Source organism: Corapipo altera, unplaced genomic scaffold (genome assembly GCF_003945725.1).
Source record: "Corapipo altera isolate COAL_440 unplaced genomic scaffold, ASM394572v1 61411, whole genome shotgun sequence".
NCBI classification, from domain to species: domain Eukaryota; kingdom Metazoa; phylum Chordata; class Aves; order Passeriformes; family Pipridae; genus Corapipo; species Corapipo altera.
Window position 1 is genome coordinate 23,614,783 of NW_020884875.1, and position 13,005 is coordinate 23,627,787.

The following is a 13,005-nucleotide window of genomic DNA, read 5'->3' on the forward strand; positions in this document are numbered from 1 at the left end:
TCTTTTTCTCCCTGATTCTTTACTCTCCTGTTTGTCAGTTCTTGCCACACCAGTGTCTTTGTATGGCTTTCCTGCTGTGAGCAGGTATGTGAAAATCTTTTTTTTTTTTTTTTTTTTTTTTAAATCATCTCGATAGCTATAAAAATTTCCCACGACTGGATTTCAAGCTCTTTGACAGGCCACAGGAGCTCAAGCTTTCCTTCAGCAGACACCCAGCTGGAAGTAGCATTTCAAATAGTCCAGCACTCATGGCAAAGAGGACAAAACAGGTCAGATGAGTCTCACTGTAATCACTGTATGAACACTGAAAGATAGGAATTTTTTTGGTGAAACTGACACTACCTATTTATACTATAAGTTAGTGTTGTTAGAGCTTTGGTCTTTGTAACTCCTGAGAATGAACACTTGCAAAAAAAAAAAGAGAACAGATAAACAAATTAGAATCTGAGATTACAGTTTATTGTCAAATGCATTTTTAATCTTTAGACAGTAATATAAAATTAAATTAAAATTAATGCTTTAATGGTGAAAAAAAAGATTAATCTCAATGCTAGTTTTTGCTTGCAGAGAGTCTTAATAAGAGAGTAGTAAGAAGGGATCTTCCATTGAATGTGTGGATTATTGTTAAATGCTTACTCTTAAGAAGCCAGTATCTGAGTTAGTAATGACTTCTAGATTCAGAATGTTGTATCTTTTGTCTGCTTTTTTGTTTTGTTTCACCCTCACAGGAGATAAAAACAGCCCATAAATTAGCCAAGAAGTATTACGTGAGCCCCCCACAGTGGGCTAAGTGTCTCTTCAGTCACAGTTACAGCCTATGGTTTATTTGTCTGCCAGCCTATGTCAGAGTTGCACATCCCAAGGTCAAAGCGCTGCAGCAGGCATATGATGTTCTAATTAAAATGAGGAAAACCGATGTGGAACCACTAGATGAGGCAAGTGCAAATAAAAAAAAGCTACCATGAACATGGAGTGGGGCAGAAGGTGCAAATACAGTCTGTTTCACTGCCACCACCACGTTAAGGTTTGACCTTTTTTAAAGCCACTTTAAAATCATCTCAAATAAGTCTGCTTAACTAGGGCAACTGGAAGTTAATTTCCTTTTTCATCCCCAGCATAGTGTCAGCTGGGTTAAATACTCCAGCTTAGCGTTGCTTATCATCTCTCAAATGACTTCCAGAAGAAAATTCCTGAGTATCTCTGTTTTTAAAGGCACTTTGATTTAATGCTTTGCAGCCATATCGCACTGATGGGATAATGGGTTTGTGTGCAGCATACTATTCTTTCAGTAGAACCCACAGGCACACAGCAGCAAGTTATCCTGACCTTCTCATGGGTGTTTCCCTACTTCCTTTATTTCTCAAACAAAAGAGCCAAATGGAAAAAAAAAGTCAGCATGCCCAACAATGTGACTGCCGATGTTATTTCAGCTCCTGTGATTTCCTCTTTAATTGTTGCTCCCTCTTCAGGCTGTGGAGTGTATGGATGAAGTAGTTGCTCTCACGTGGCTTTCCCTTTCAGATGTGTAAAAGTTGGAAATCAGGGAAGAGCATGAGCAGTTTCACAGTTCCTGTCATCAGTTCATTTCTGAACTTTTGTATCTTGTCAGGTCTGCTACAGAGTAGTAATGCAGCTCTGTGGACTGTGGGGTCAACCTGTTCAGGCTGTGAGGGTCCTTTTTGAAATGAAAAATGCTGGAATACAGCCAAATGCCATCACCTATGGTTATTATAATAAGGTAAGGGACCAGTATCTTTCTTGCTATTGTCATTCCCAATGTCCTGTAACACTTTTTGAACATTGTTTCTTAGAGGTCTTCACTTGTATTTGCTGATTCTGTTGGTCAAGCAATTCTTTTGGACGTATGTACTGTTGACTGGATCTACATGGCATGGTTTTACACTGATAAATTTATATTCCTGTGCTGTTTGACTAACCAGAAATTCTATTGATATATACATTTAAAGTATTTCCATTTCCAAGTTTTGGAACTGTCTGGTGCTTCCATGTCAAATACATCTGTTCCAAGGTTTATTCTTTAAGATAGTAAGATTCAAGATGGATGAAAGTTGGAATTGGCTTAGTGGAGGTAGCCTGCCCCTCTTCTGCTTGCTTCCAAGTTCCTGTAATATGCTGATGAAACTTCGTTATAAGCTATGTGGTGCTATCAAAATATATAAATAAGAACAGAGCCCACTTTGTTTACTTAAAGAAATCTTGATCCATTGTTTATTTTTACTCAGCTGTTGTATATACTGAGCTGTGGAAGTGTTTGTCCTACTTCACATGGTTTACAGGAAATGTGCTTTTAGATTAGGGAAAAGAACCTGCTCACTGTACCATGTTTCTTCAGTGTAACTTTCTTACTGTTTTTGTTATTACAATGTGACTTTTTGTAGGCGGTTTTAGAGTCTTCTTGGCCTAGCAGTAACCGCAGTGGCATATTCCTGTGGACAAAGGTACGAAACGTAGTTCATGGCACAGCACAATTTAGGCAGTGCTTAAAGAAATCAACGCGGAGCCCGCAAGTGCCTGTGATATCAGGTAATAAGTTAATTGAAATGAATTTATTTCTGCTGAACAAGAGGGATTTCTGAGGGATTGTAGCTAACATTGTGGCTTTTTTAAGTGGAAAATCTTTCCTTAAATATATAGAAATTGATAATTGCCAACTTGATGCTTTAAACAGTATTAGAATGTCCTTTGCACAATGAAGAGTTAATTGTCTGAATTCTTTTGCTAGAATTTCGTATTCTTATATGTGCAAGCAGAAGTATTTTCTGTTGTCTGAAAAGGTTAGATTTGTTTAAAAACCTGAGAAGTTAAATCCTCTCTTACTAACCAGCTCTCATTCATCTCTTTAGCTCTGCGGAGTCCCACAGGTGGAAGTGATGGGGACATGGTGAGCCATGGTAGCGTGGATAGTTCTAATGATGCTAACAGTGGGGAGCACACCCTCTTCGTCAGTGACTTAGTCAGGCTTGATTCCATTGATAATCACTCTAGCACAGGTACTAGATTCTACTGGGTTTCACTACTAACAGTTCCCCAAAAGCCTAAATTTTTTTAGTCTCCTGTTGATTTCCCCTCCATAACTAAAACCTTCCCCTCTTGAAGCTCTAGAGACTGAAGCATGGAGTTAACTTGTGTAGAAAAGAAATACGTTATTGTTGAGTATTACTCCTTTTTTGCAGATCATGTTTCTTATTAGAATGAACCATAGCAGAAATACTGTAAAGTTAAAATAAATGTCTTGCTGTGCTCTCATGTACCTTGCTTTTTGTGTTAATCTTCAGAAAAGGTATGAAGCTGTTTAATTTTTGCATGTTGTCATTTATTCATAGAAGTGATAGTCTGGGTCAGTAAAATCTTGCTCTGTGTTAAAGGACAGGAATGATAGTTGTTGAAGTGATCAGAAGATAACGCTTGAAAATGTTTCTCCTTGATGATATACCAGAAAGGCCTAATTAGCATTCATGGAATTAGTGTGTTATGTTTGATTATAGTAAAATATGCTTTTAAAGGCCATATTCAGCTTTCTTAATGGTAGTTGCTAAACTTTGAAATAAATACAGAAATTATCTGAACCTTGTAATGCAGTTTTTATGAGAAACTATTAGAATGGAAAGATGGGATAAGCTGCAGAAAACTCTGCCTTAAACGTGGTGTGCCCTCTTCCAGATAAACCGAGTTAAAAAGAGTGCACAGAAAGTTAATTATTTGAGATGACAAGACAAAATGCATGGTTCTTCATATTTGCTTTAGTACTGATCACATCCTACCTGTGCACAGTCTCAACTAAACTTCCTTTCTGTGTGTACTTCAAAACTTAATGTACAGATGGTTCTTGCACACTCTTCATGTTTTTAATATCTTGAGCCCTTTGTAAAAAGGACTGTGAGTCTGATTCCTGTGCTTCATCTGATATGTCTGCCTAGATTACTGAACTTCCCTTCTCTCTGCTCTTTGTTGCTCTGCTTTTTGCTCTTTGCTGTCTCTTGGGTGCCGCATTTGTCCTTGGCTATCACGGTGTGGGGTGCAGACATATGGTGTGAAGCCTTGGATGCACGTGTGCATTATTTCTACCCTTGAATGTTACTTCTGCAGGTAATTCACCCATTTATTGATAGGGTATTTTCACTTCTGTGCAAAGCAGGGATACTAACATTATTGAAATTAGATAGAAAATAAGAACCAAAGAAATTCAGAACTTAATTTTCTATATAAAAGGTTTTTAATATGGTAGCAACTGCATTAATTGATGTCTGCTCCAACTTATAATTCTTTTTTGCCTATTTGTTATTTGTTGGTAAAATAAACCAACAGTAATACATATGGTAAATAAATTACGTCTGTCAGTCAAGTTTTATGGAGCTTCCTGGTACCTTTCACACTCAGTGACTTATACTTTGATCTTTTTTGGTACAGTAATGTATTCTAATAGGTACTCTAAAGCATATAAACAGTCCTATTTAACATGTAGCTGAGGGATATATCCCATATAGTATATTTGTCTTTTTGCACATGCAGCAGCACTTCAGATAAAAATAGCAGAGAAAAGAGAGTCTTTCTAGATTGTTTCCTATGACTGACTTTTTGGACTACTATAAACTTCCTTTTTTTTTTTTGAGTCAGTGAGTGAGTTAGAGGTGTCAAACAGACTTGTATGTTTTCATTTTTGCTTTTTTCCTATTACAATTTATACTTTGCCCTACAGTACAAAGATATAGCACAGTTTATGGTACAGTTTTTTCAGGACTGTATTCATTGTTAGAAGCTTGCTTAATTACTGTTGTGCTCATCTAAATTTCTTTTGTAGGTGTATTTGAGAATTTAGCTTGTCCAGCAGTTAAATATTTCATGCTAATGAGATAGGAAAGGAATGAAAGGGGATACAGTGCATTAAAAGTATTTAGTCCCCGTAATGTTTCTGGGGGAAAAACTGGTCTTTAATTTAATTGGAAAAGTAAATTTGGATTGGTATAGAGTAATTATCTCTGCTGTCATCATCACCAAGTAGATCTGTCCACAAATTAGGCATTTTGGAGATCTTACTATGAACTTTTCTGGAGAAACAACATGTGGAACAAATTAATTTCAATTCTTTTGTTTTCTTACTGAAAAACAAATTTAGGAAGGAGAAACAAATTTGAGGTACGTATTTGTATTTCTTCAAGCAGGTGGTCAGTCAGACCAGGGTTATGGATCCAAGGATGAACTTTTAAGAGATGATGGAGATAATCTTCCTGCAACTGAAACGCAGCTAAACAAAGATATTTCTTCTAGAGCTGGAGACTTAATAGAAGGTTAAGTATACATGTTTAAGTTGATGAAGGCTTTTGGTAATAAATGGGTTTCATGCATTAGACTACCACAAATACTCGATGTATTAGTAATGTTACCAAGCTCAAAATATAACTGTATAAAATCTCTTGTATTACTTCTGTGCCCTAAATAATGGCAGTGGAATAAATACAGTTAGAAATAGCCTTTTATTAGACTAATTTAATATAGATGGAAAAATTGTACAAGTGCTGGGATACACAGTATTTTACATTTTACATTGCTCTCATTTATATGTTTGAAATCTTGACAATTTTTTTATCTGTACCAGTTGACCTAATAAAAGACACTACTTTTTCTTATGAACTCTTCCCAGCTGTAGATGACCCTATGGTCATCTTCTGTCCAGATTTTGCCCTTAGTTTTCCTGTATTGTATTGTTTTCAATACTGAATGTGTTTCATACCTGGGTTACTAGATCCTTTATGTGAGTTAAGCGTCTAAAGCTTCATTAAAGAAGTAGCCCTGCATGAAAATGTGTGAACTGCTGTTCTTGCTCTACTTTGATTAGTTGAAAAAATACCAAGGGGAGAAATTGGCAAATGCTGTAAGCTTGTGAACAGTTAAGCAGTCTCTGCATAATACTGGTGACTGTCACCTCCCTGGATATTACTTCCAGGAAATGCTCAGTACCTAGTAGGATTGATCCTTTGGACTGTTATTACATAAGGGAACAACGTTGGAGTTTGTTTTACCTAACAGTGCAAACGAAATTATTTAGTTGAATCTAGTGAAGCTGACATTCTCTTTCTTACAGAGGTTTCTGCAGAGAAATCTTATGAAAAGCAACAGCTGAATACAGAAATTCCGAGTCCAACTGATCCACCTACTTGGAGTAACAGTATTGTGAAAGTTCCATCTGGCATTTTTGATAGCAGTGGAAGGAAATGCAGTGGGGGTAAGTCACTGGGTGAAACAGAGCTTGCTAAATCCTGGTCCTGTTGTGCTACAGTGTTTTGCAATCTGTTTCATGTTATGGAAAGAAACAAAACTTCTATTCAAGGTGCAAATGCCTCACACAACATTTGCATTCCACCATTGTCCTTTGCAAGTGACTTAGGAGGAACCTCTTGATTCTAAGGTTGAAAATCACTATTGAGTAGATCAAAATCAAGATTTTTCCCTGTCCCACATTGAGAGTGTTTCAGTAATGTTCTGTGACAAAGAGAATTAAGTGTCTCTGCTCTTGGATTTTGTCATCTAAACCTTGCTGATCTTGGACAAGTCTCTTTATTCACGTAGCTTACATTGCCCATGTATAGTATGGGAACAACGCGTATTGTCTTTGTGTTGCACAAAATCTTTTTACTTATTCGGAGATTTACGATGAGGGAGATTTATGGATATATAAAAGCCAAATCTTGGGACTCAATTTTTTTCTGCCTTTGTGTCTGTCTTTTACTAGGACAAGGTAGTCCAGTTTCAGTGTAGCTTGATAGCAAAGAATTGAGTCTCAGGTACGAAGTTGCCCAGAACTTTTTTGGCAATTATAAGAACTGATGGCTAGCCAAGAAGCAGTATTGATGTGAGACTCAAACATCCTCCAGGACTGCATATGGTACAATGCAGGATCTCTGTTGAGATCCTAATATGGTAGAATTTCCATACGTATGGAGGTTTTTACCTAACTAGTAGAAAGTTATCTAGGCAATTAATATTCCCAATTCCCCTGAGGAAATGGGAATACTTATGAGATCAATTTATATCTTCCACATGCTAAATTTAATTAGTGTTTTCTAAGTATATTGCTCTGTCATAAATGAAATAATGCATCTATATTGGGCAAAAACACATGATAGTTTTTTTTCAGAACTTGAGTGAGGTACAAAGTTTGATGTATAGATCTATGACTATAGCTCTTGGGGGAAAAAAACAAACCAAACAAAACAAAAAAACCCCACAAACAACTAGAGCAATTTTTACTTGGAATTTTACCTTCCTTTAGTCCATGGATGTAGTACCTCCTCTTTGCTGGACGTTGGCACAGGGAAGGGAGTTAGAGGCTTAAACGGCTTTGACTCCAAAGAGTAGATGGCTTTTGATCTTCAGATGCCTTTGCAGCTGGTGAAATAATTTGTTAATGCTAGTGTAACTTCTTAATGAGTAGCTTGAGACTGTGGTACTCACAGTCGTCTCACTGATAAGGAGATAAAGGAGATTTCACATGATTTCAGAAAATAAACATTTTTGGTGGCTATGAATAACATATTAATGCATTTTCTCTTTTAGAAACTGTTTCTAGCCCGCTGTTTGTAACTCAGGATTCAGTTGAAGATGTAGTCTTTGGTGATGTTCTTCCTAAGAAAACAAGTGACAAAAGACAGAAGAGGCAGAAACTGTTTTCAGAGAGAAGCTGCAGTTTCAGCAGTGAAAGCAGAGCAGGAATGCTGCTGAAAAAAGGCAGCTTGGACTTGCATTCTAAAGAAATAGCAAAAATGATGGGAGCGGATGCCAAGATTCTAACAGCAGCTTTATCAGGAGCCAAAACTTCACCCTGTCATATGAATAAATCCCACAGCTTTGAAAATATCATTGACCAGCAGGTTTCTGATATAAGTGGGACTTGGAGTTGTGTGACTGAGACTGTTTGGGAACTAGAACATAAGTCTTCACAAGTGGTGGAAGAACCTGGGGAAGGGCAGGAGCATCTTGAGAATGGAAGAGGTGAAAACATGACTGCAGTGGAAGACGTGAACCTTGAACAGTCAGCTGAGTCCAAAACCCAAAAACCAGAATCTGAAGATGCAACTGCCAAAAGAAATAGCTTTTATGGAGTGGTTAAGCCTATCGAAAGGGAAGATGTTGAAGTAGGCTTGGACCCTTTATCTTTGCTAGCTACTGACAGCACGCAGCCAAGTTATCCAGAACCTGGGGAAAAGTTGGTATCACCAGTTGCAGCACGTAATTTGGCAGATGAAATAGAGAGCTATATGAATTTGAAGAACCCATTAGGTAGTAAGTTTCCCAGCATGGAACTGCATAAGCCAGATAAGGAAGCAGAAGCTTCTGGTGTACTTGGTCACTCACAAGAAAGGAGGTCAAGCCTGCCTTTGGATCCTGTCCTGCCATCGCCTAAGTCTTATGAAAATCGAAGAAGTCCTTCTGTCTCCAGATCCAAAACATTCACTGGACGATCAAAGCAACAAACCTATCCACAGGTCCAAAAGGAGCGGTCTTCATCTTTGACAGGACTGGGTCGTTCTTCTCAACATGGCTCGTTAGGAACTGTTGTAACAACTTTATCCAGTCTGAAGTTAGACAATATACTGTCTGGACCAAAAATGGATGTTTTGAAATCAGGCATGAAGCAGGCTGCCAATGTAGCCAGTAAGATGTGGGGAGTTGTAACTTCGGCGTATAGTTACTCAGATGATGAGGTAAGTGTTTTTCAATATGAAAAATTTGGGGAGTCAAAGTTAGAGGGATAACTTTTGTCTTCAGAAGATTGCTTCTCAAGGAGGTGTTTTTTATTAAGTATTGACTTAGATTAGCTAATAAAATTGCGCTTTATCCATGGTATTTTCCCTTGCCATTAAAAAACTCACATTTCAGACAGAAGCAAATTCAGTGGTCTTGATGCAGAAAGTTGAACTTTTTGTTCTCAACATTCCCCCCATTTATTTATTTATTTATCTTTATATTTAAAGAAGCTGAGCCAAGAAACCCTAGTAAGAACAAAATTGTGTTACCTTAAATGATGCCACACTGCCTGTCTTATTATACAAAAACTAAGGTTGTGAAAACAAATCACAAACCTAAGAAGTCATATTGGTGAGAATTAAAGTTGAAAGTCGTATGGTACAGCCCGAGAGCTAGTAAACTTACTTGTCGGGAATTTGGACGCTAAATGTTATGGTTCTTGTGTGACTAACAGAGTCATTTTTGGAGTAAAACATTTCAGAGCATAATTACAAGAATGAAGGAGGAGATAGATGGATGAATATTGTAACTTCCTCTTTTCTACATGTGTCGTCGTTGTGCCTTCAAACAGTTTTCTCTACTTAGAAGGACCTCTGCTTGATCCAGTTAACCCCTCAATCTGGTGTTTGGTTTTAAGGCTCTTTTGTCTCTCCTCTTCAGGCTGATAAGATTCTTGTTGCCTTTTTCAAATTCTGTCTTCTTTGCCGAGTGTTCATAAAAGGTGGAGAAGGGGAAGATAGCTGTCTGGCTTAATTTCTACATGAAACGAATTTAACTTATGTTGCTAATAGGGTCTCCAGTATTAAATAAATTTAAAAAAATTCTTAATTTTGTTTTTACCTAGATTTTGCCTATGACAGTGAAAACTCACTGCTTTGCTTTCTTTCCTGAGTTTTTTTTCCTATGATCTAGGAATCTTCTGTGCCTTTCTGTTACACTGACCTATTAGATAGAATTTTGTTGAATGGCTCATAATTCCACTGATGTGACTTATTCTACGTTTCTTCAAGCATCCTTTCATTCTCTCCTATTTTATTTCTTTAAATCACCTTTTTTTAATCCTAATTATTGTACTTTCTTGCATCTTGTGTCTTGGTGACTGTGTTAATGCTGCATCATTTCAGCTGGTATGTTTCATTCATATTTTCAGTTCTCAGAATGTGACTTCAACTTGAACCTTTTTTCTGACAATTCCTTCATTTTTTGTAATGTCTAACAAATCACAGTTATGCGTAGTTTTTCCTTTTTCTCCTGTAATGAATAAGTTTATATCCCTGTAGTTTTGTCACTCAGTGTGATCCTCAGCTAAAATATTTTTGTTGCTAAGCCTGTCATTTTTTCAGTATCTTCCTGCTTCATCCATTATCTGCACTTTTTGAGGTTACATAGATTTATCTTACATTTAACAATTTTTTTACGTCAGGTTTTAATCTTAATCTGGTAGTTTAATTATTTATTCTTTAGGATAAAGATAAAAGTCAAATAATGGATGTGGAAGTACTCAAACCCACTATTTTTCTTCTTGCATTAAAGGATGAAAGCAACCAACCAGACTATAACTTCCCTGTAGGTTTTGAAGATAATATTTTAGGAGATAATCTGTCGTCAAGAATTGGAGCCCCAGGGCTAATTACAAATGAGCTTGGACAAAGCACTACTAGTCTTGGCAGTAGCAGTAGCAGTGGAGATGCAGGAAGACAGCATTACAGTGCAGGTGAGATTAGTTGATTTTGTTTTCCCCATAACTTGATTATAATACAACAAACAGGGAAAACTATTGTATGTGAAATCATTAAAACAGTGAAAGCTATGCTAATCTGAAATTATTTCAAGCCCTTAAGAGAATTATAAGCAAATTTTTAATTCTGTTCTGTACTCTTCTCTTGCTGTAGTAAATATTTAGCTAATGTTTCTCTCTTTGTTGGATGTATAAAAAGCTGATACAAAATGCAGGAATTTAACCATAAAATATGGTTATTATGGTTATGGTTATTTAACAAAAAAAATATGGTTCCACTGTGTATGTGATAGGAAGATTCCTAACTAATTACAGCAAGAAAGACCTGCTCATTCATGTAGTCATAATACCCTGAAAGTTCTTGAAATAATACAGAAAAGATGAGCACTTCAAGAACTGCAATAGATGCATAACTAAGAGACAGATCTTTTGAGGAGGGAAACAAGCAAACAAAACCAAACCAACAAAACCAACTCCCATAGCCTTAAGCACACAAAAAACCCAAAGCAAAAATTTTTCATCTTTACCATGGAATAGGAGGTGTTGGATACATACTTGATTTGAAGTTGTAAAGGTAAATAATTGATGACTGTATGCCTGTTGCTAAATTGTCCTTCCCTCCCCACTGCCAGATGTAAAACTGGATTAAATAAATCTAATAATTTTCAGTTCAGATTTGATTCTTATTTTGAGAAAAAAGATGTGTTACTGAACCAGCTCTGGGGTTGATTTAGGTCTCTTTGCAATACAGAAATGATACAAATATTGTAAAACTATCTGCATCAGGAGAGGAAGAACTGTCTTGCAGACTGGAGATAAGCTGGCCCTGTCTCACAAAATCTTGAAAGGTATCTTCTAGTTCCAGTTAGTTAGAAGGGTTATAAGCACTGACTATGAAGAGTGGCAGCCAACAAGCTATGTCAAATTTGTTCACAAACATAAACTTTAGCTGAAAAATCAGAATAGCCTTCTTTATAATAAGGGAATGCTGGTAGTATTTTTTTCAATAGAAAAGTTTGGCCTTGTAAAAAGTAATGCTGATAATTATGCCTCCTAAAGCCGATTTCACTGTTTCCTTCTGGTGAATATATTACAACTCCTTTTCCCCTTCTCCAGACCGAAACTCATAACCCTGAAACCAAGCCTTACCAAAGAAGCGCATTTGTTTTACTGCAGTGTTAGCCAGGGAAAACTGAAGCACAGTAATGGCATATTTGGTATCGTGCATTTCACCTGGTACTATCCTTCTCTTTACAATTTACATATGGATGTATTGTTCAAGAAATCATCACCAACTTTTTAGAGTATATACATTGAGCAATCTTACTGCTCTTTACCAGTCTTTATTTTTTGTGTTTTTCTTTTACTAATCTGTGATATATTGTGTTAGAAAAATAACCTTGAAATGTCAATCACAAGCATTACATTTATCTGTATTGTATTCATAATGTCAGTGAGTTACACATACCTTTCGACATCTTTTGGTACAATTTTCTTGCCTTGGTTGAGCAGCAGTTATTATGGGTTAATTACTATTTGCTTGAATACAAAACAAATACAAACCAACTCTTTCTGTGCAGGTGAAGTTTCTTTCCCCAGAAGTATGAAAGTTCTAGATTCTGAGAGATCAGAGCACAGCTCTTCACATAATACTAGTTTATCCAGCATTTTCCAGAACTGTGCAATGGAGGTAAGATTAATACACTCATAGATGAAAGCTAAAATTATTCATTATTACTGTATGCATTAATTACCTGTTTAGTTGGATTGTGATTGTTTTTTTTCAAAACATCTTTTTCTTGTTTTTACTGCAAAGATGGTTAATACTTTTAGCCTGGGGTATGACATTTTTAAAAAAGAAGAGTGTCTTAAATGCTTTTATGTATCCTTCATATGTAGAGAGAAAAGACTATAGAGGGAAGGGTCAAAACTTGTAGTGAAATAGAAAAAGCTTGAAGGCTGAGATAAAGACAGTTTAATAAGTGAATTGGGGGGAAAAAAAAAAGGACAGAGACACAACAGAAAAACCCAGCAATGCAACTATCAGTCATCACCATGACAGCCAAGGAACAGCTGTTTTGTAAAAACAAACATATACAGAGTTTTATCTCTGAGTGTGATTTTATACAGTATCTTTTGGGTCAGCTGTCCTGGCTGTGTCCTCTCCCAGCCTCCTTGATGGTTGGGTAGATAATGAAAAGGAAAAGTCCATGATGGTGTATAAGGCACTGTGCAGCAACAACTAAAACACTGGTGGAGCTGGTGACCAGTCTAAAACACTGGGCTATAAAGAATACTAACAAGAAAATTAACTCTATCCCAGCCAAACCCTACACGATAATGTTTGCCTCTCTGTTTCAGTTATTGCTTCTAGATGATTTCTGATATGTAGGCAACAGTCACTGTGTTTGCCTTGGACACTTTTCTTTCAGCCTTCTGTCATATTTTGATAGAGTGGCTGTGGTGAGCACCTGTTATCCAGCCAGAGTCAACATACCACACAA

The 13,005-nt window shown here is 36.7% G+C and overlaps 1 protein-coding gene across 3 annotated transcripts in view; it reads left to right on the forward strand.

Moving 5' to 3' along the window:
* The window catches only part of DENND4C (DENN domain containing 4C), a 68,346-nt gene that overhangs the window by 41,416 nt on the left and 13,925 nt on the right, over positions 1–13,005 (forward strand). For all 3 annotated transcript variants that reach the window (XM_027634453.1, XM_027634454.1, XM_027634452.1), the window contains exons 16-25: positions 137–269; positions 729–935; positions 1,610–1,738; positions 2,400–2,544; positions 2,865–3,011; positions 5,181–5,306; positions 6,101–6,241; positions 7,573–8,720; positions 10,297–10,477; positions 12,082–12,191. In XM_027634453.1, coding sequence (XP_027490254.1) covers positions 137–269; positions 729–935; positions 1,610–1,738; positions 2,400–2,544; positions 2,865–3,011; positions 5,181–5,306; positions 6,101–6,241; positions 7,573–8,720; positions 10,297–10,477; positions 12,082–12,191 — 2,467 coding nt within the window. The remainder of the gene's footprint in view (positions 1–136; positions 270–728; positions 936–1,609; positions 1,739–2,399; positions 2,545–2,864; positions 3,012–5,180; positions 5,307–6,100; positions 6,242–7,572; positions 8,721–10,296; positions 10,478–12,081; positions 12,192–13,005) is intronic.